The 21,600-nt window shown below is 55.2% G+C and overlaps 1 protein-coding gene across 4 annotated transcripts in view; it reads left to right on the top strand.

The window, feature by feature from the left end:
* Cacna1g (calcium voltage-gated channel subunit alpha1 G) overlaps positions 1-19,607 on the top strand; it is a 63,560-nt gene extending 43,953 nt beyond the window's left edge. The window contains exons 23-37 of one of the 4 annotated variants that reach the window (XM_048789029.1): positions 567-656; positions 1,299-1,512; positions 3,582-3,635; positions 8,423-8,574; positions 9,308-9,417; positions 10,130-10,263; positions 10,523-10,593; positions 10,726-10,804; positions 10,900-11,021; positions 11,376-11,729; positions 12,400-12,543; positions 14,283-14,417; positions 15,835-16,012; positions 16,312-16,481; positions 18,194-19,607. In XM_048789029.1, coding sequence (XP_048644986.1) covers positions 567-656; positions 1,299-1,512; positions 3,582-3,635; positions 8,423-8,574; positions 9,308-9,417; positions 10,130-10,263; positions 10,523-10,593; positions 10,726-10,804; positions 10,900-11,021; positions 11,376-11,729; positions 12,400-12,543; positions 14,283-14,417; positions 15,835-16,012; positions 16,312-16,481; positions 18,194-18,925 — 2,739 coding nt within the window. In that variant the 3' untranslated portion in view covers positions 18,926-19,607. The remainder of the gene's footprint in view (positions 1-566; positions 657-1,298; positions 1,513-3,581; positions 3,636-8,422; positions 8,575-9,307; positions 9,418-10,129; positions 10,264-10,522; positions 10,594-10,725; positions 10,805-10,899; positions 11,022-11,375; positions 11,730-12,399; positions 12,544-14,282; positions 14,418-15,834; positions 16,013-16,311; positions 16,482-18,193) is intronic. The other 3 variants (XM_015495799.2, XM_048789034.1, XM_048789041.1) reach the window with 3 other exon arrangements.
* The last annotated feature ends 1,993 nt before the right edge of the window (positions 19,608-21,600 follow it).

Below are 21,600 nucleotides of genomic sequence, written 5' to 3'. Positions count from 1 at the left end.
AGGGTCACAGTGCTGCATGGCAGAGCAGAAAGGACATGTGGAGGTGGGGACAGGTATGAGTCCTGGCACCATGGCTGTCAGGTCAGTGATCTTCTGAGGCCTCAGTTTCATCATCTGGTAAGTGGGGTCATAATCATATCTCCATGGGGCCAATAGTCTATGTGAGGTGCACATTTGCTCACGTGGTTAGGCCACATATGGTTAAGATGATTCCTTTTCGCTCCACGTTTGCAGAAAAAGAAATGTAGACAATGAAGTAGCTCACTCAGTTTTTCTGGTTTGTTTCTCAGGCCCCTACTGTTTTTGGATTCCAAGGGTCCCAGGGTCTCTCACCCTACCTGGCTGGGCTCAGAGGCTGTGTTCATCTCTCATGGCTTTGAACCAGCCATGGAGCCCTGGGACTGAGAGCACACCTAAGTCCTGGAGTGACCCCAGCTGAACCTCTCAAGGGCCGGGATACCCCACGCTGCTGCCAGGAGGCGTTTTGGGGGGCAGATGGGATGATTCAGCCACACATTCTAGATTTCAAAGGCCTGTCTCTTTCTCCTCTTCATCCCCTCCTCCAGGCCCTGATGTCCCTGTTTGTGCTGGCATCTAAGGATGGTTGGGTAGACATCATGTATGACGGGCTGGATGCTGTGGGTGTGGACCAGCAGGTAAGGCTGAGGTGGACAAGAGCCATCTTTGGGCTTAGGTCATTCAGACTGAGCTTTACGACAGCACAGAGATGTAGGCACTAGACAGGGAGAGGAACATGCCATCAAAGAGGTATCACATCGCCAGGCACAGTAATCCCACTGTAATCCCAGTGGCTAAGGAGGCTGAGGCAGGAGGATCACAAGCTTGAGGTCAGCCTTGCAAGACCCTGTCTCAAAAAAAGCGGGGAGAGGGCTGTGGATATATGTCAGTGGTAGAGTGCCCCTGTTCAATCCCCGGTACCTAAAAAACACAAAGGTATTACATCATACAGAAGGGCTGTAACTGGTGGCATGTGGGCCAGATCTGGGCATGGAGCAGGTTTTAAGAGCCTGCGAACACATTTAAAATTTTTGGAATTAGTGGAAAACACTTAGAAATTGGTGAATTTGACATGAAAATCCAGATTTGACCTACCCAGGGAAAAGCCCAAAGGTTAGGAACACTGAGATTGCATTCTCTCAAGACAGGAGCCAGTTGGAACAAAGAAGCAGCTTATGGATGGGGAATATATGGTCTCCTTTGCTACAGTTCCCACCCCTCATCCGAGACTGTTCACTGTTGAGCTAATGTCTCCACCTGTCTTTCCGGCTCCTCGCCAGCCTATCATGAACCACAACCCCTGGATGCTGCTGTACTTCATCTCGTTCCTGCTCATCGTGGCCTTCTTTGTCCTGAACATGTTTGTGGGCGTGGTGGTGGAGAACTTCCACAAGTGTCGGCAGCACCAGGAGGAGGAGGAGGCGCGGCGGCGGGAGGAGAAGCGTCTTAGGAGACTGGAGAAAAAGAGAAGGAGTAAGGAGAAGCAGATGGCCGGTCGGTAGTCTTTCCACATCTCTCTGGGTCGTGCTTGACCTTGGCCTTGCGACTGCCGGGAGCTGGGGGCTGGGGTCCGGGGCAGGGAGATATTCCCACCCCGCTCCTCACCTCCTTGCCCCAGTAGCATGTCTGCCTTTAGAATCCGCATGAAGCAGTCGGGGTCAGCCCCGTGGGGAAGGGGAGCTGCCTCTACCCCGCCAGGGGGGGGCTCCCTAGGTATCCGAGCCTCATACTTTCCAGAGGATGCCAGGTGAGAGTTGACGCATGGCTTCTCAGCTCGACTCTCAGAGGCGCCCCAGAGAACGGGAACCTGATGCTGCGTTGCCTTGTGCCAGTATTCAGCAACCCAGGGAATGGCCCAGATGCCAGCCCAGTCCATCCAGGGCTGCCCAGCAAGCACTGTGACCCCATGCCTGCCCACTGCCTATAGCAGCTGAGCAAGGGACTGGCAGAAACTGCAAAGGGACAACAGCTGAGAAACACAGACCCACCCTCCCTCCTTATTTCCAACAAAACCTGATTGTTGGTTGTTTGTTTTCTTCCAAACTAAAAACAAAAACAAAACTGAAACTCACCCTGAGCCCGCGCAGTAGTGCACACCTATAATACCAGAGACTTGGGAGGCCAAGGCAGGAGGATCACAAGTTCAAAGCCAGCCTCAGAAACTTAGTTAGGCCCTAAGCAACTCAGCGAGACCATGTCTCTAAATAAAATATAAAAGAAGGGCTGAGGATGTGGCTCAGTGGTTAAGCGCCCCTGGGTTCAATCCCCAGTACCAAAAAACAAAGAAAATTAGCATTCTGGCTCAGAAAAGGCCTGAGGTCGCATGAAATCTAAATTCATCTGTGGCCCTAACCCTTCAGTCCTTCACCTATGCCCCCAGCATCACTTGAATGGAGTGGGTGAGGCCCCATGCCATCCCTCCTCGTGCTCTAATGCCATGGGCAGGCTGAGACTAAGCAAAAAGACACACAGAGTCCAGAAAGAACGCGAGAGAAGCAGCTGGCATGAGCCACTTGTTTGCTGGTGTTTCCAGGTGCGTGTGCACCTGGCTCCACGTCTTCAGGGCTCCTGCCTGTCTGGTGCTTCATAATCTCAGTGCCTCTCTCACTCACGGCCCACGTCTCTCCACGTGTCTTTCTGTGTGGGTTTCTAAGCCTTTGTCTGTCTCTGTGTGTCTCTCCCTGTTTGGTCTGTGGGTTTCCCCTCCTCTCCACTTTCTCACAAACCATCTTCCTTCCGCCGATGAGATGCGTGCAATGCTGAGTTTTCCCTTAGGTGTGTGGAAATGTGAGTACCACCAAATGAGTTAGGAGCTGAGATGCTCCTGTTGCCCCTCTGCCCTTGGCTTCATCTCCTGCTGCCTGCCACCCTGGAAGGAGCAGAAAGAGTGTAGGAATAACCAATGAGGGTGATGGGGTGGACAGAGACAGTGCTCTCCGCGGGAAGGGATTGCCCTAGGAGGACTTGGAAGGGGCACTGGCCTCTGGGTAGCCAAGGACAGTGTAGTTCTCCATGTCTCATATCTATCCAGCAGCTGGCAAGGCCCTGCCTAGCTCCTGGGTAGGGGTTTGGTCTCGGCTTCCCCGTGCCGTCTGAAGCTGAGCAGGTGTACTGTCCCCAGCACCACGCTCCCACCCCAGCACCATTTGCCCACACCCCTACAGTGGGCTGTCTCAGCAGGGCATTGGCAGATGGAATTCTTTCAGCAGGAGGCACTTGTGGCCCCTGCCTGGCCAGCTGGCTCCCCTTCTGGGGTCTGTAATATTCAGGTGCAGCTGAGTCCATGGTGCGGTAGGAGTGGACATCTGTTCCGATGGCAGGCTGCCTGTGCCTCCCAGAGCTCCCCACCCCTGTGACCCTGTGAGCTGGCTGAATCGCTTGTCTTCCTCAAGTACCCTGTGCCCCAAGTTTGGGGCTGGATATTCAGACCCAGCTACCCATGCTCAGTGCACCCCATTCATAGGCAGAGTGAGGGTTGGAGCTGAGGGGGAGCGAGCTGCTGAGGGGCCCTGCCCAGCACACCTGGCCCAGTCAATGACCAATGTCATGTTTCGTTCTTTTAGATCTAATGCTGGACGATGTAATTGCTTCCGGCAGCTCAGCCAGCGCTGCGTCAGGTACTGCGTCTGGGGTGTGGGTTCATGAGTGTGGGAACATGCTCTTTGCGCCCTCTCCATAGCTCATTGATTCATCCTCTGGGGTGACAGGCTGAGGGTCCCTGGGGCCACTAAGAGGGCAGGGGCTGAAGTGCCAGGTCTACATCATCCTGATCATCCCTTAGTCATCCCATACGGCTGTGTTAAGCTGAGTGGGAGATGAAGAGGGCCAGGTGCACCGCTAGCTCCTCTAGCTCTTGGAGGACCCCCTCCCCTGCAAAGTTTCCTAGGCTGAGCTCCCCAGCCTGCCACTGTCCTCCTCGCTCTGCCCCCTCCCTGCTCTGCACATCTCTTCCATCTCCTTTTGTCTGAAGGGGAGACTTTGATCCAAGGGAGCAGGATGAGAGGACCAGAGAGGGGAAGGATTTGTTTTAAAAATGTAATGATGAATAATTGAAGAGACTCATTAATAGTCAAGTGATCACAGTGGCCACGTCATGGATACAAACAGTAAAACCTGGGAATCGAAGGCCTGGGTTAGCCACAAGCTTCTCCACAAAGGGCTAAAGGTTTGGGAGTAAGTCAAGTCCTTATCCATAAGAACTGTGTCTCCGGGAAGGATTCTGGGTACCACCTGTCCTCCCCTGGTACCTCGGTCTCCTGATCCTCCTCTTGAAAGTCCCCAGATGGAGGTTGAGGATTTGGAGGATCAGAGTGTCTGTGACAGGACTGTGGGGCCTTGTCAAACCCCCTAATGTTTCTATCTGGTAGTTCCCATGACTACCCCCTTATCATCCTCTTATGCTCCAACAGACCCACATTTTGAAGTTCAGAGCACTCCAATAAGGACTTTGTTTCACCATTTTTACTAATCAAAGGCACATCTAATTGCTAATCAGAGCTTCTGAGCTGCAGAAGGTTACACATTGAAAGATGGCAAAAAAAAAAAAAAAGACTATTTTGCCTTTAAATTAGTCTGTGGGGTCTTAACATAGGCAAGTATGTGATTTCTTTAAAGTCTTTAGAAATATTGAAAAGATGGGAAGGAGCCCCACATGGCTGCCTTCTGAGGCTGCTGAGGGCTTGGACTTCAGTCTGGGAACCATTAATCAATGGTTCTCCACTCTAACCCACTGCCTAACTCAGGCAGCTGCTAGTCTGGGAGTGATGAACTGCCTGATCTGTGGTCAGGGGGTACCTCTGAGCCTCTGTTTCGTAGGTCATCCCCGGGGCCCTTAACAAACCGAAGCTCCTGCTCTGTGATGCTGAGCTATCGTGGTTCAGCACTGGGAGACCATAGCTTTGGAGGCTTAGAAGTCTCCTGCTGGTTTGTGTCTGAATTGCTGGGGTCCCTGAGCTCTTCATCGGGCTGCTTTGCATAGCCCTAAGTGTTAAGTGATGCGGGGAAGGTAAGAAGAAGTGATCTTCAGCTTTCCCCCTGTGTCTCTACCTGGGCTATCAAATCAAGTATTCACACATTTGTGCTCACCCCAAAACACCATCCTAGCACAGGGAGGGCCCACAGAGGCTTCTCCAAGGGGGTTGTCCCATGAATCAATACAGGCAGACTCACAGCCCCAAGATATGGCTCGCCTACTCCCTGGGAAACACTCCGGTTATTCTCACCCTGTACCCCATTCTGGAGACCTTCTGCCCTGCTCTTGATTGGCATATGCATTACTTTCCCTGACCGTGAGAACCCAGAGATACTAAATGGGGAGAACCATATAGTCATAAGCCTCTTCCCGGTTCGGTGGTATCTCTACCACAGTTTTTCAAACTTCAGCGTGCGGAAGAATCGCCTGGAGTGAGCACATATTCCTGGGCTGCACCCCAGCAGTCTTCCTAGAGTGTTCTGGGGTCTGCATTTCTAATCAGCTCCCAGGTACTGATGTTTACCCACTTGGGTGACTGCAACAAAGTTGGAGTGCTGGGAATCAAACAAGTGCACGGTCACCTCCCTGCTAGAATCACCCCCACCTGACCCTGGTGCTACTCACAGCAGGAGGGGCCACCAGACCAGGCACTCTTCTTCCTTTGGCCTTTGGTGGGAGCCCACCCCAGGCTACTCCCTGCCTCAGTTTACCTCTCTGTTAAGTGTTCCTCTGTATGGGAAAGGCAGAAGAAAGAATCTGATTACCAGGGGAATGGACCTGACCAGATCCTTGGGTCTGGAGGGAGGGAAGGGCCTGGGGCTGCTGGGTGATCAGGCCAGCCCCAGTGACCACTCAGCCTCCAACACCAGCACTAGCACTGTGCTCCTTGTCCCCTTACCTGCAGCATCTACCTCCACTCACCTGCTCCTTCCACCAGGCTGGGAACCATGGCCGCTGAGGCTTGGCCTCTGCCGTGGGGGCCTGTATCCCTGCAGCCACCCCTGCATTCCGCCTACTTCCTGCCACTGTCCTTTGCAGACCCTCTGCCCTGGCTGTGCCTTGGGCTCCCATTGACGCCTACTAACTCACTGTACCGGTTGCTGTCACTCACAGCCTTGCAGCCCCTCCTCCACCCTCCTCTGTCCCTGCCTCTGACTGGAACCCTTCTCCCCATGGTCGGACTCTGGTATTTTCTCTGCCTGAAGCAGCTCCTACTGGTGGGAGGCCGGGAGATGAGGCCATGACTCTGGCTGGAAGTTTGGGTGCTGCTGACTCGTGCCTCAGTATGCTGAGCGACTCACGTTCTGCTGGGCTCCTTCTTTCCCTCTGTGCAGTAAGAGGGCTGCCTGGGGAGGACCAGTCAGAGTGGCCTGGTGCTCTTTGGAACTCTCTAGTGGGGAGTTTCTGGCCACCTCAGCACCTGCTGGTCTGGGGAAGAGCTAAGATGGAGGGGCATTCATATATATACCCCGGGGGCCTGGAACCTGTCACCATAAGCAAATAGCCATACCCCATTCTGGGCCTTTTGGAGGGTCCCTGGCTGAATCCAAGCCCACCGACCACTTAGACTCCTAGAGCAAGGCCGGAAGGTGGAGTTGGTGGCAGGCCTGGGGCTGCCTATGCAGTCAGGCTTGGGCAAGAGGGGAGCGAGGGGCCTCTCCCTTCCAGCCTCCCCTCCACATTGTCTTAGCTAATAATGGGGCTAATAAGGAGTCACTTTTTCTAACCTAATTGTATTCAAACATTTTAGTTAATTCTCCATTCATATTTTAGCATAATGGGATCGGGTGCTCTCGGCATTTATGGAGATTAATGCAGAGAAAAAGTTCCGGCTGCTAAGGCAACGCGGGGCGACTAGCGCCCTCTGGTTCTCATGGTACTGAAGGAAGGAAGGAAGGAAGAGGCCCCGCTGGCCCGACCACCCTCCACAATCGGGTGTGGATGACCTGTGGCCTCACGGTGTCTCTTGCCCCAGGCCTCTCCACCCCTACACTCTTGGGGGTCAGGAAGGCCACCTGAGCAAACAAAGCCATACTGGCTTGTACTTCTTTGAAAACAGAAAGATGGCTTTATGTACCCCTAAGGCACACGGGCCCTTATTGGGGTCTCTCTGCCCCTGGTTATCCACACCTCAAGTCCGATGCGGAGAGGGGCCGGGTGGGCCTGGAGCTGTGCATCCCAAGAGGCTGGACATGCCACTCCTGGGCACTCTTCTTCCTTTGGCCTTTGGTGGGAGCCCACCCCAGGCCACTCCCTGCCTCAGTTTACCTCTCTGTTAAGTGTTCCTCTGCATGGGAAAGGACAATTATATCTGAGCTGGCCTGGGCTCAAAGCTTCCTGCTGCCCCTGAGCCAGCCCGCCTCTGGCACAGGCCTCAGAGGCTGCAGCCTTTGCTGGCTGGCTTCTGCCCGAGGCCTCCTGAGAGAGGAAGGGCTGTCTGGGACCTGAGGTTGCCCCATGCTTCCCTGTGGGGGGGTCTCTGCCTTCTGTGTAACTTCCCAGGAGACCAATCTGTTGACACTCTCCCGACAACATGTGCCCCACTTGGCTTGGCCCTTCCTCTGCACCTGGAGGAGGGGGCCTCTGCAGTCTCCTGCCCCCAGATTTTTATTCTGCCTGCTTAGCAGGCTAACCCGGCACTGTGATTTTTATAACTAAGTGGTTTGCTAATTACAAGAGAAACCTTATGCCTGTGACAGATCTCAGACAGTGCTTCCAGCCTAGCCTGTGGTTCTTGCTGCCCCAACACCCAGGGCAGGTTGGGCACTGCCTCATTAGAAACTGGGTGAGTCCATCAGGGCCCCCCAGCTTGAGTCTGGGATGGAGCAGAGCCCTGCAGCCTCCCCTGGGTTCTCCCCCTGTGGGGGTGTGGGAGGCCTCGGCCCTGCTCCCTGGAAGCCCCATGGTAGGTCTGTGCAGCCAGCCAAGAAGATGTCCAATTTCCAATCTCCGGCTGGATCTGCAAATCCCAGCTCTGGGTAATCTCCTCTGCTCCTGTAGGGGCTAAGCTTGGAGAAGGCACCAGAGCCTTGGCCCCTGTTGTTGGAGCTCCCTCTGAGCTCAGTAAGACTGGGTGTACTTCATCTGACGACCTGACCTCGCTGCAAACACTGAGTCAAGGGCATTCTGAGGGGCCGGTAGATTTTGGAGGCTGCCTTTTGGGAGGGCTCACCTGGTATCTAATGTAGGTGGGGAGCTCTGCATGTTCCGAACTGTCCTGCCCCCGACTGTAGCCAGTAGAACAGATGCTTGGAGGGGGACATGCTGAGAAAGCTGCCCTCCCCAGGGGCAATGAGGGGAGGGCAAGGACGCTGATGACACTGGAATGTTTCAGCTCTGGCATTAGAGGCTGGCAGCTGGGAGGGGCTGCGGGTGGAGGGGTGCAGGGGGCAGGGGCCTGATGCTCTCTCTGCTCTTCTCCCCGCCCTGTAGAAGCCCAGTGCAAACCCTACTATTCCGACTACTCCCGCTTCCGGCTTCTTGTCCACCACTTGTGCACCAGCCACTACCTGGACCTCTTCATCACAGGTGTCATCGGACTGAATGTGGTCACCATGGCCATGGAACATTACCAGCAGCCCCAGGTAAGAGGGAGTGTCCAGCCATTGCCCCCCACCTGCAGCCTTGGGACCCTCAGCTGAGGCCAGCACAGCCTGAGCCAGGGCATCTCTGTGTCAGGTAAGTGCAGGTCACACAATATGGGTTCTTCCCCTTGCAGTAACCTTTGTAGGTGGGCATCATCTTTGTTTTATAGATGAGGACATAGAGGCTCCAAGGAGTTAGTTGGTGTAACAGCTAAGAAGTGGAGGGCCTGGTTTCTTCTCCAGCCAATTTTTATTGACCGTCTAGTATGTGCTGGACTCTGGTCCTTTGAGGGTGAAAAATGAAGACTGGTGCCTGCCCTCTACAGTTAGATGCTAGTGGATGACCAGATCCAAAACTTACCTGTGATCTTGCCACTTCTGCAGTTGTCCTCCATCAGCTGCCCACCAGCCCTCAGCTTCCCCATCTGTACAGCAAGGAGCTTGAATCAGTGTGCACAAGGCCCATCTGGTCTAGCATTGTGTGTCTTCTGGCATGTTGCATATGGTCTTCTGTTCACCTCTCAAGAAGAGAGCTTCTTTAGCACAATATTTGAATCATTCATGTGAATGAGGACCCTACTCTTTCCTGGGGTGGTGGTGGCTAGTGGTTGGCCATCATGGCGGAAACAGGGAAGATAGGTCCCCTTAGCCTCACCTTGTCTCCCAGTCACTCTGTCTCCCAGTATCGGCCCTGGGCCTAAGGAAACCCTACATCTTGCTCCTTCCCTACCAGATCCTGGATGAGGCTCTGAAGATCTGCAACTACATCTTCACTGTCATCTTTGTCTTGGAATCTGTTTTCAAACTTGTGGCCTTTGGCTTCCGTCGGTTCTTCCAGGACAGGTAACAGAGAGGAGAGAGGTTTGGGAGACTTTGAAGGTTGTGGGTAGGAATGTGTCTTCTGGGAAAATACTCAGGTTTAGTGCCTGGAGACCCTTCTTAAGTCCTGGGGTCCAGTCCCCACCCTGGGACTGGTGGTGATGGGGAGTATCCAGGGCCTGGGACATGGGAAGACAAGACAAGGCCTAGAAGTCATTGGCAACTAGAAATCAAGGTGCCCTCACCTGGGGCCTAAGGGTACAGAGTCTGGAGACAGATTGCCTGGACTGGATTCTAATCCTAGTTCCTCCACTTAGTAGCTGGTAATATTGGGTAAGTTACTTAATCTGTCTGTGCCTCCATTTTCTTATCTTTAAATGGCAAATAATAATAATATCCACACCAGAGTGGTAAGATTCGGAATTCTTGTTTACAAAGTCCTTTAAACAGTGCTTGGCATAGAGTTAATGCCATATAAGTGATAAATTAAAAAAAAAAAAAAAAAGGCAGATGAATGAAAATGAAAAGCAGAGGCCCTGGAGCTAGAGTCTAGCCCTCCCTGTGCCTCCAGCTGACAGTGTGGCCTTAGATAAAGCTGCGCCCCTTCTCTGTAGTATGGGAGGCTGGATCAGCTGACTCTGCCCTCCTTTCCAGACCTCACTTCCGGTGCCACAACTGCACCTTCCCCCACAATCCCCCTTCCCCCACTCAGGGAGCTGTGTCCTGGGCTTTCCAGGTGGAACCAGCTGGACCTGGCCATTGTGCTGCTGTCCATCATGGGCATCACGCTGGAGGAGATCGAGGTCAATGCCTCATTGCCTATCAACCCCACCATCATCCGGATCATGAGGGTGCTGCGCATTGCCCGAGGTTGGTCCTGGCTGTCTGGCCACACACCTGCCTTCCCAGGGTGACCAGCCCAGAGGGAGAGAGCAAGGGTCTGATTTGAGGATGGCTGTGGGTTCCCAGGGGTCTTTCTCTCAGCCTCTGCAAAAGGGGAAGGTCAAAGGCAGGCTGGCTGGACAAGCTGGCCATCCTGCCAGCCCCTGCCCCAGCCCTGGCCCCGGTTCCACCAGCTGTGTGGCCAGAGACCCAGAGGGACCCCTCATGCCATTCTCCTGTTCTGCAGTGCTGAAGCTACTGAAGATGGCCGTGGGCATGCGGGCACTGCTGGACACGGTGATGCAGGCCCTGCCCCAGGTAGCTGGGAGACAGGATGGGCGGGAAGGGTCCTCTTGGGGAGGAGGAAGTGCCCTCCAAAGGGGCGGGGCCCGAGGGACGCTGACTGGGGGATCCAGCGGCACCTTCTCCATTTCTTTTCCTCTTTTCCAGGTGGGGAATCTGGGACTTCTCTTCATGTTGTTGTTTTTCATCTTTGCAGCTCTGGGTGTGGAGCTCTTTGGAGACCTGGGTGAGTCAGGTTGGGGAGGGTAGAGGAGCCAGGGCTGGAGACCAAGGGGCTCCCGGATCGATGTGGGCCTCATTTCCCTTTCCCTCCTTCCCTAGAGTGTGACGAGACACACCCCTGTGAGGGCCTGGGCCGGCATGCCACCTTTCGTAACTTTGGCATGGCCTTCCTGACCCTCTTCCGAGTCTCCACAGGTGACAACTGGAATGGCATTATGAAGGTGAGAGCCCACCCAAATCAGGGCCCCTCTCAGGGCTGGCTGGGCCACCAAGGAGGCAGCCCCAGTTTTTGAGCCAAGATTCCTTAGGAAGATGAATTGGCCATGAATAAAAGCCCTTCTGTCCCCTGCGCCCCCATTGCCAGAACACTCTGGAACTCCCTCTCCCCAGGACATGCTCTGACTCACACTTCCCCAGGCAGATCTAATGTTCTTCTGTCCCCAGGACACCGTCACTCCCTCCTCCTCCCGTTCCTTCTCCTCCTTCAATGCTCTGTGACAATGATGACCTGGTTTTCTGCGACAGCTCCATCCACTGTCCTCCCTGGCCTCACGCCTCTGTCCTGCCTCCCCCAGGACACCCTCCGGGACTGTGACCAGGAGTCCACCTGCTACAACACGGTCATCTCTCCCATCTACTTTGTGTCCTTCGTGCTCACGGCTCAGTTCGTGCTGGTCAACGTGGTGATCGCTGTGCTGATGAAGCACTTGGAGGAGAGCAACAAGGAGGCCAAGGAGGAGGCCGAGCTGGAGGCCGAGCTGGAGCTAGAGATGAAGACCCTCAGCCCGCAGCCCCACTCGCCACTCAGCAGCCCCTTCCTCTGGCCTGGGGTCGAGGGCGCTGACAGCCCTGACAGCCCCAAGCCCGGCGTTCCACACACTGCAGCCCATGCCGGGGCAGCCTCCCACTTTTCCCTCGAGCACCCCACGGTGAGCCAACAGCACCCCTGAGAGAGCAGGTGGGCAGGGGGCAGGAGAGGGGCAGGGAGGGCGGCCAACGGCTCAGCGGGTGGTGAACAGGGAGGCGAGCAGACCCTAGAGCTCCTCCTAGATCCTTCTGCCTCTCCTACCTGGACACAGAGGGGCCAGCAGCCACCTGCCCCTCCCCACAGAGGGCTGCCCTCACTCGCCGCACAGGGCCACCCTCAGCAAAGCCAGTTATGCCGGCTCATCATCTCCTTCAGCTTGGTGTGGCCTCCCCTTCCTGGCTCTTAGGTTCAAGGCTAAGTTTTCTGTTTCCTTCCTGTTTCTTTCTTACCCTTGCCTGACTGCCAAACCTCTTTCCTACTCCTGCTTTAACCTGCCGGATTCCTTTCCATCTCCATCCCTTCCACTTCTCTTTCCCTGTCCCCTTCCCTTGGGCCCTCATCTGCCATCTCCCTTCTCTCCTTCCTCCCTCACATCTTCTCTGCACCCTCCTCTTCCTTCCTTTTTGTTGCTCTGTGTGTGTGTGTGTGTGTACACATGTGTGTGCGTGTGTGTGCCTGTCGGTGGGTCTCACCTCCTCTCTCTCTGTGCCCTCTGCCCTGCCACTGACACTTCCCATCACTGCCCTCTGACCCCTGGCTCTCCGGCTCCCCTGTTGGGCTGGTCCTCCCAGGATAGACAGCTGTTTGACACCATCTCCCTGCTGATCCAGGGCTCCCTGGAAGGGGAGCTGAAGCTGATGGACGAACTGGCAGGCCCAGGGGGCCAGCCCTCTGCCTTCCCTTCCGTCCCCAGTCCGGGCGGCTCCGACCCACAGGTTACTGTGCCCTGTGCTGTGCCCCCTCCCCTGACTGTGCCAAGCTGTGCCATGCTGTGCTGTGCTTCTGGGGCGGCTGGGGTGTTGCCTGCCCACTGGATAGCTGGGAAAAGAGCAGCCACGGGGGCCTCAGTGGACTGTCAGTCCTGGCAGGCAGCAGTCAGGGGTGCTTCCAGGCTGAGAGCAAGCTCTGGAGTAGCCTTGGAAGGTACGAGGCTGAGGTTACCCTTCCAAGGGAGAAAGATAGGTGGATGGGCCCGGAGAGGAGCTTTTTAAGTAAGAATTTTGAAGCGAAGAGGGACCTTAGGGGTCGGGGGACCAAGGTGCCAGGCCTAGGTGAGAAGGACCTCTGGGATAGTGCAGGTGACCAGGGAACCCACAGGGGACATATCCTAAGCCAAGGTCTATTTCTTCTCTTGTGTCCAGTACCCACCCCCAGTCCTTCGGTGGCTTTTAAGCTGTGAAGCACATTCAGCCTCATTAGTGATGTCAGTAGCGAGTGATTTCTGGGCTGAGAGAATGGAGGTGGAGGCTGGGACCTTGACATGAAATAGGAGGTGGCTTTCTCCCTGAGCCCAGCCCCTTCCCACTCTGCCACAAGCACGTCTCTCCTAAGTCCATCTCATCCTGGTCTTCTGCTTTTGGGCCCTTCCCACCCTCCTCTCCTCCCCTTGGCCAAAGGTCCCACCATCCCCCACCCCACATCAGGGGCTCCAGACCTGGAGCAGGTCAAGAAGGCAAGTGTCAAGTGAAGGTAGAGCATAGTCTCCACAGTTCTGCAAGGTGGAAGGGTCAGCAGGCAGGCTCCTAGGAAGCCTTAAGCCTGATCCAGAGAAATGATCCTCACATGGTAAGCGCCCGTGCCTCTTATTGAGCTTCCATCTCAGACCTGGCAGTGACCTAGAATAATTAGTGCAAAAGTAAGTCCCTTCCCCAGGCCTCCGACCCTGAAGAAGGCTCACAGGAGAGGTGGTGGAAGGGAAGGGGCTTTGATGGGAAGGTGAGCAGGGCAGCCAGCCCATCCTCCCCACCCCTCCCTCAGCATCCTGTAGCCCCTGGGGTTCCCTGCAGATCCCCGCTGAGCCAGCCAGATGGTGTGGCAAGCCCACCAAGGATGTCCGCTTCGGGCTGGCCTGGAGAGCACCTCCCAGGACCCAAGTTGGTGAGGGCGGGCAGGCTACAGGCAGGAGGAGGAGGGCCCTGCGAGGGGAGCAGCCAAGTCCTGCCAGGCTTTTGGATGCAAAGAGAATAGGCAGAAAACAGCCGTCAGATTGGCAGCATTGTCCCCAGTGCCCCCCACGCCGCTCTGTCTGTGCGGAGAGGAGACAGGCTTTGCTGGCCTTTCTTCATATTTTTTTTCTTTCTTTCTTTCTTTCTTTTTTTTTTTTTTTGGTATTGTCTTTATAAGAGTCGAAGCCCTTGCTCCTCCCTGCTCCCTCTCTGGGTGGTGGCAGCGTGGGAGGGGGCTGCTCAGGTGCCTGGGGTGTCTTTGGAACGTGTTTCCGTGTCTCTTGGCTTTGTCGGTGTTTGCTCCAGCTCTTTGGTGCCTGTGCAGCCTCTCTGATCCGAGCAGGGGACTGAAGTGGGTGAGGGGAGGCGCTGTCCATTTATTTGGGAAAGGGGTGGGAAGTGAGAAGGGTTGGCTCCCGCTGCTTTGTGGAATAGGGAAGTGGGGGCTCAGAGTGTGCAGAGCGTGCGCCGTCTGGTTTCTCATGCCTGATCATCTCTCTCCTGTCTAGATCCCTCTAGCTGAGATGGAGGCTCTGTCTCTGACGTCAGAGATTGTGTCTGAACCGTCCTGCTCTCTAGCTCTGACGGATGACTCTTTGCCTGATGACACTCACATACTCTTACTTATTGCCCCGGAGAGCAATGTACATGCACACACCCCTCGCGCTCCCCCAGCTGGGGCTGGGCTGGCTGCAGGGCTCCAGATCCTCTGCTCACTGTGCCACCAGGCCCCACCCAGACCAGTCGACCTGCAGGCGCTCTGTGCCCCAGCCTTTGCTGGCATGAGGCCTTTTAGATCCCTCGCTGGGGCAAGGAAATTAGATAAGATGAAATTGAGGCCTTGCCCAGAGGGGCATGGGGCAGCAGTTGTGAAAGGGTTACTTCAGGAACATCACAGCCCAAAACAGAAGTGGCCTCAGAGCCAGCCTCTGTATTTGGAGCCCCTGTGCAGGCCAGCCCTCCCCTCCCTGCACCCGCTTCCACCTCCCCCAACATGAGACAGTCACCACTGCAAAGTGGGTGAGAGCCACATCTCTGCTGCTACCACCATGCCCTTCTTCACCTGGGGGCTGTTCCTGTCTCCTTTGTCACTGTCCCTGTGTGTCCCTGTGTCCTCGCCAAACCCCAGAGGGGGGGTTCTTTGTGTTTTGATAATTTCTCCACCCTTCCCCAGCTCTCTCTTCCCCTCTGACTAGAGCAGCCCCCTCCTCCCAGCCTCTCCCTCCCGGTTATCAGAACAGCTCCTGAACCACAGGCTGGGGGGTCCCCAGAGGTCTAGGGTGACTGGCTGAAGTGGGGCCTGAGGCCCAGAGCCATCTTCAGCCTACTGGGGCTGTGTGGTTGACTGACTAGGCCCACATGAAAACAAGAACAGAGAACTGGAGATCCAGGGGCAAGGGAGTCACGAGGGATGGAGAGACTTCCAAAGGCAAACCTTGGGCACCTCCTGCTGAGGCCCAAGGATGTTTGAAATACATGCTCAAAACCTACTCCTACCCCAGTCTGTCCACTGAGGGAGGGACTGAGTCCACACTTTCCAGGCCTTGCCACCCACCTCACCCTCCAGAGTCTGTGTAGTTAAAGTGGGGCAGGATATCAGGCTATGACGTGTCCCTAGTATTCATCTGTCATTTAACCCATCTGAACCCAGCTCAGACCCATCCTCTGTGGACCCCAGAGCTCCCTCTGAGCCTCTAGGTGGGGTCTTTAGAAGGCCCTCTGGGATCACCTGCAGGACTGGGGGCTGGGGGCTGCTCTTCCTTCTCAGATACCTCCTTACTCCTCTGCCATCCCCACCAGGAGGCGGGCAGGCTATGCCATGTGCACATTTTGGGAACTTTCCCCACCATTTCCTCCCTGTATGGAGGGCTCATCATGTGTCTGCCCCCTCCCTCCTGCCCCCACCCCCTACCCTGCCCTCATGCCCATCACCACCTTATCCTGGGAGGGGAGTGGGGAGTGGGCCTGGTGGGGCGGGGGGCTGGTTTCTGTGGTCGAGGTCTGCCTCAGGTGCCAAACCAAGTACCCTCTCTTTCACTCCTCTCCCTGCTCCTATTCCAGATGGAGCCCCAACCTGAGGAGGTACCTGTCACACTGGGATCCAACTTGCTAACTGTGCGGAAGTCTGGGGTCAGCCGGACACACTCTCTGCCCAATGACAGCTACATGTGCCGGGACGGGAGTGCTGCTGAGGGGTCCCCGGGACACAGGGGCTGGGGGCTTCCCAAAGCCCAGTCAGGTACCAGGGCTGGGAAGGATGTCTGGGCTCACACAGGGAGACCCCAACCTTGCCCAAGCCCATTCCTGACCTGGAGGACCATCAAGGCAGCAAGAGGTCTCTCCTACCTGGGAGCCCCCAGCCTGAAGGGGTCACCTAGGGAGGCCCCAGGGGAGGCCCCAGCCTGAGGGCAATGGCTTTCAACCCAGGATGGTGAGAGTCTGGGTGGGGAGACCCTGATGGGGAGGGAAAGGTAGAAGGGAGGTCGCCTCTCTCCTCTTGTCTCCTCCTCACCTCTCCCCTGCTCCCTCCCTACACAGGCTCTGTCTTATCTGTCCACTCCCAGCCAGCGGACACCACCCACATCCTGCAGCTTCCTAAAGATACTCCCCATCTGCTCCAGCCTCACAGCGCCCCCACCTGGGGCACCATCCCTAAACTGCCCCCTCCGGCTCGCTCCCCTTTGGCTCAGAGGCCACTCAGGCGCCAGGTGAGAAGGTGTGGAGGGCTGGGCCTGGGTCTGGGGACTGGACTCTATGCTGGAAATCCTAGGCTATTGGTGACAACCAGAGTTGACACTTTCATTCTTCCAGTAAACGTTTATTATTTGCCAATGATGTGCCAGACTCAGTCCTAGGGGACAGGGATGCAGTACTGGGCAAAGCAGAAGTAGCCTGTACACTCCTGGAGTTTGCACTTTATCTCATTTCACTGAGGAGGCCTGGAGACCAGGGCAGGCCGTGGCTTCCCAGGGCCACACATATCCAGTGGAGATAGAACCCAAATCTCAGGGCTCGCCTCTCCACACTAGCTGCCTCCCTGTGCTTCACACTTCAGACTGAGCTAAAGGGCATGAGGCAGGTTTCAGGTGTCTTCACTTTTCACCAAGCCTGGGACACATTTGGGCACCTCCCAGAATCCACGCTCTAGGGGCACAGGGCAGAGAGCAATGGAGCCAGATGAGCATGCCTGTGACCATGGCTATGTCCCATGCCCCATGTATGCCCTTCTACATGAGTGTGGACACATAGGAATCTGCTCAGTGCCATGCATTTGAGGAGCAGGCACAGTCCCTGTCCATTCTGCACGTGCTCACTCTGGGCTCACCGTCTAATTGTGGAGATACATGCCACCGGATTATTGCAACAAGAGATCACAGCTGTGGAACTCATGTGGGGTGCAGTGGGGAGCAAAGAAAAGGAAGGGGGATGAGTTTTACTTGGAGTGGAGACTGTCAGGACTATATCACAGAGAACCCAAGTGATATAAAGGTGAGGTGTGCTTGCCAATCAGGAGGGGATTCAAGGCCAAAGGGGTAGCCTGTGCAAAGGGTGGGAGGCGAGGAAGAGCCAGCTGGGAAGCACAGCTGGCCCAAGTGCTCTCTTGCTTCCCAGGGGCCTGGGGCTGCGGAGAGCTATTTCTACAGGCTTGGTGGTGGGGGTGGCGGGGGTGCCTGCGGGGTTTCTGTTCTCACGACTAAAATGCTCAGGGGTCACTCTAGTTAAACTGGGCTAACTGGGCTGCACGAAATAACCACACAAGAGACACAAATACCTTTTTCTTTGGGGTTGCTGTGACGGCTCCTCTGACCTTAAGGGTCCACAGAAAAAGAGAGAGAGAGCGAGAGCACGCGCTGACCCCTTTTATTGAGGAGAAGCTATTCAAATGAGGCAAGGGGTCAGGTTTCAGGGGGCTGAGTCTATCTTCATGATGTCCACTGTCAGCAGGTTGACTGACACCTGGGTAGGCCACACCCAAGGGCACAGTAAGAGGAGGGGACACACATAAGGTACTTCCATGGAAGATTCTATCCTAAACAGGGCAAGGGGTTATATTACAAAGGAACAGGTGAGCATAGCTTCACCCATGGGGCTGTAGCAAGACACACCCATTTCTGTGACTGAGCGCCTCAGCACCCAGCTGGGGAGTGTAACTCAGTCACCGGTAAGGTTGGCCTCCCACAGGTGCCAGGGAATAGAGGAGGGAAGATAGATTTGGGGGTTGAAGGAGAGGCATTATGAACCATAGAGGTCAGGCTGCACGTGGCCCCCATATCCCAATAAGAACAGGTACTCATACCTCTGCTTAGAGGGGTCTTACACCTGCATGGGTCAGGGGATATTCAGCTTGACAGGAGGGACAAGGGACAGTCCATGTTGGGGAGAAAACCCCTGGGTTGAGCCCTCCACCTACCCCACACAGGCGGCAATAAGAACTGATTCCTTGGACGTGCAGGGCCTGGGCAGCCAGGAAGACTTGCTGTCGGAGGTGAGTGGGCCCTCCCCACCTCTGGCCCGGTCCTCCTCCTTTTGGGGCCAGTCCAGCATCCAGGTGCAGCAGCATTTCCGCAGCCAGAGCAAGGTCTCGAAGCACATGCCCCCGCCAGCCCTTTGCCCAGGCCCAGAACCCAACTGGAGCAAGGGCCCTCCAGAGACCAGAAGCAGCTTAGAGCTGGACACAGAGCTGAGCTGGATTTCAGGAGACCTGCTGCCCGTTGGCGGCCATGAGCCCCTATCCACACGGGACCTAAAGAAGTGCTACAGTGTGGAGTCCCAGAGTGGCCGGCGACGGCCTGCATCCTGGCTGGATGAACAGAGGAGACACTCCATTGCGGTCAGCTGCCTGGACAGCGGCTCCCAACCCCACCTGGGCCCAAGCCCCTCCACCCTCGGGGGCCAACCTCTTGGGGGCCCTGGGAGCCGGCCCAAGAAAAAACTCAGCCCACCCAGTATCTCCATAGACCCCCCGGAAATCCAGGGCCCTCGGCCCCCACCTAGCCCTGGGGTCTGCCTACGGAGGCGGGCTCCATCCAGCGACTCCAAGGATCCCTCGGCCTCTGGCCCCCCTGACAGCATGGCTGCCTCACCCTCCCCAAAGAAAGATGTGCTGAGTCTCTCTGGTTTGTCCTCTGACCCGACAGACCTGGATCCCTGAATCACACCTGCTCTCTCACTCACCTTTCTCCATTGGGTGCAAATCCTAGCTCCTCCTGGGCCATATTCCTGAGAAAGTCCCATAGAGACACCAAGGAGGTGCTCCTGCCTGCCTCCGTGGCTCTGGGGGTACCTGTAAGCAGGACTTCCAGAGTCCAAAGCCGCAGCCCTGGCGACTCGGCTCCAGGCAGAGAGAGAGAGAGAGAGAGAGAGAGAGAGAGAGGGAGAGAGAGAGCTGCCCAGCACAGCGAGGTTCCGGACACCAGGAGCTGTTGGGAGAAAGCAATACGTTTGTGCAGAATCTCTATGTATATTCTATTTTATTAAATTAATTGAATCTAGTATATGCGGGATGTACGACATTTTGTGACTGAAGAGACTTGTTTCCTTCTACTTTTATGTGTCTCAGAATATTTTTGAGGCGAAGGCGTCTGTCTCTTGGCTATTTTAACCTAAAATAACCAGTCTAGTTATATTTCCTCTTCTTGCAAAGCACAAGCTGGGACCGAGCGTGCATTATAGCCCCGACGGTGGCCCATCTTCAGTGGAGAGCGAGAACCATTTTGGAAACTGTAATGTAACTTATTTTCTCCTTTAATCTCGTCATCATTTTCTGTAGGAAAAAAAAAAAAAGAAAAAGAAGAAAAAAAATGAGATTTTACAAATGAAATGGAACCTTTTTATATATACATACATATCTATATATCTATATATCTATATAAAATAAAGTAATTTTCCAAAATAAAAAGTTAAGCACGGTCCAGAGTAAAAGCAAAGGGGATGGAGAGCTAGGCATGTCCAGATGGCCATGGAGATTCCTGGAGATGGGGAGTGGGCGGTGGGGAGGGAAGGTTTGGAGCTGCCTCTGTGCGTGCGAGTGTGGACGTGTAAGTGCGTGCTGGTGTGTGAGTTTGTGTGTATGAGGGGTGTGTGTGTGTGTGTGTGTGTGTGTGTGTGTCTGTGTTTTAGAACCCAAACGCCTGGCCCTGGAGGGCTGCAACCTTGCTGCCCCTACCCCCCCACACCCCGCTGGGGGCTGAGAGAAGAGGAACAGCCCCTCTGCCTGGCGAGATGGGGGCAGGGGCTCCTTTTCCTATCAAAGCTTCATTGCGTCGTCCCCTTAGCCAGGCAGCTCAGTGAATGTGAGTAATTCCAGATTAACTCTTATTTCTGCTGACAGCTATCAGCCGCACATTGAAAGCTAGAAATTGACATAATGAAGCTGTTTTGGTTAATGGTGCCGACTGAGGCTGGGGAGCCGCCTGGGCTGCCTGGAATCTGGATCTGTGGGCTGGTGGGGGAGGGGACAAGCGCATCTGTTTTCCCTCCCGGGCCTTCACCCCCAGTTTGCCAAGCATCTGGCTAGGTGGGTGACCTAGGTGGACCTGTACCTCTTGCCTTGCCCTCCCTCCTGCAGGCAATAAGATTACGCTGTGTAAATGGAGTAGGCTGCTCCCTGTGGAGGATGTGGGGACCAGGGCTGAGGTCCAGAGGTGAGCTCCTGGTGGGGTTGGTAGGATCTGCTGCCAGAGAGGAGCTGGCCCCCTGAAGGGTGATGAATGAGTCCATCAAGGTGCTTACTCGGTCTGCTGCAGCCTGCCCAGTGGGAGCCAGTGGAGGGGGAAGGGCAAAGGCGGCCACCACAAGTGGGCGGGGGCAGCGGAGGGGAAAGCCGCATGGCCCAGAGCCACCTTTCTGGTGCTACCACTGGCAATAGTTTCTTGTGGGAAACCCTGGTGACCACAGGTTCAGCCAGTCTGTGACCTACCAGCCACCCGCCAACATCTGCCCGACTCCCACTCCCGCAGACATCCCTGCCCACTCTCCCAGCCTCCCATCCCTGCCTTCAGACCCCAAGCCTGCCTTTGATTCTTGAAACCTGAGGCCAGCCTTCACTCACAGCACCCCCCTTGCCATCTGCACCGTCTGCACAGGCAGCGGGGAGTCTGGGGTGCCAGGCTGCTGGGTGGCTGGACCTGGAGGCGTCCCTTGTCCAGCCTATTCTTTTCTTTTTTTTTTTTTAATTTTTAATATTTTATTTTATTTTTTTAGTTTTCGGCGGACACAACATCTTTGTTTGTATGTGGTGCTGAGGATCGAACCCGGGGCACACACATGCCAGGCGAGCGCGCTACCGCTTGAGCCACATCCCCAGCCCCAGCCTATTCTTTTCTAATTGCTCTTTTGGACAGAAATGCCTCACTCCTTGGAGCAAACACCTGGTTTGATCCTCCTAGGGTGTGCAGGAATGCCAAACTGATTCCTCTGGCTTCCTCCAGTGAGGAGGGGGTATTTTATAAGCTGATTTTTTTTTAAGCAAAGCTGTACAAAATTCAAAATTCCTCGAGTTTTGCCACCTGGATGTACAGATTAAGCTTTTATATTTTTGTAGAATTCTGTAGCTGTCTATTCCCCGAGGGTGGGAGATTTGGGAAGGGAGCTCTGCCATCTTTTCTTCTTTTGGTGATTGGAGGATTCTAGGTCAAGGTTAATCAGAGACCAGACCACTGCCCTGTCCCCTCATTTTCCATCCCTGCCTCTGGCTAGCATGGCAGCAATTTAATGCTGTAGTGTTACTTAGGGTGACTCTTAGTATGCCTGGTTCCTTCTGGGGTCCCCTTCCCCTGATCCCCTCTTCCCAGTAGGAACCAAAGGAAGCTTGTTTAGGGTACACGG

This window comes from Marmota marmota, unplaced genomic scaffold (genome assembly GCF_001458135.2).
Source record: "Marmota marmota marmota unplaced genomic scaffold, marMar, whole genome shotgun sequence".
Lineage (NCBI taxonomy): Eukaryota > Metazoa > Chordata > Mammalia > Rodentia > Sciuridae > Marmota > Marmota marmota.
The sequence above is the reverse complement of the archived record's forward strand: the minus strand, read 5'-3'. Positions and strand labels throughout refer to the sequence as shown.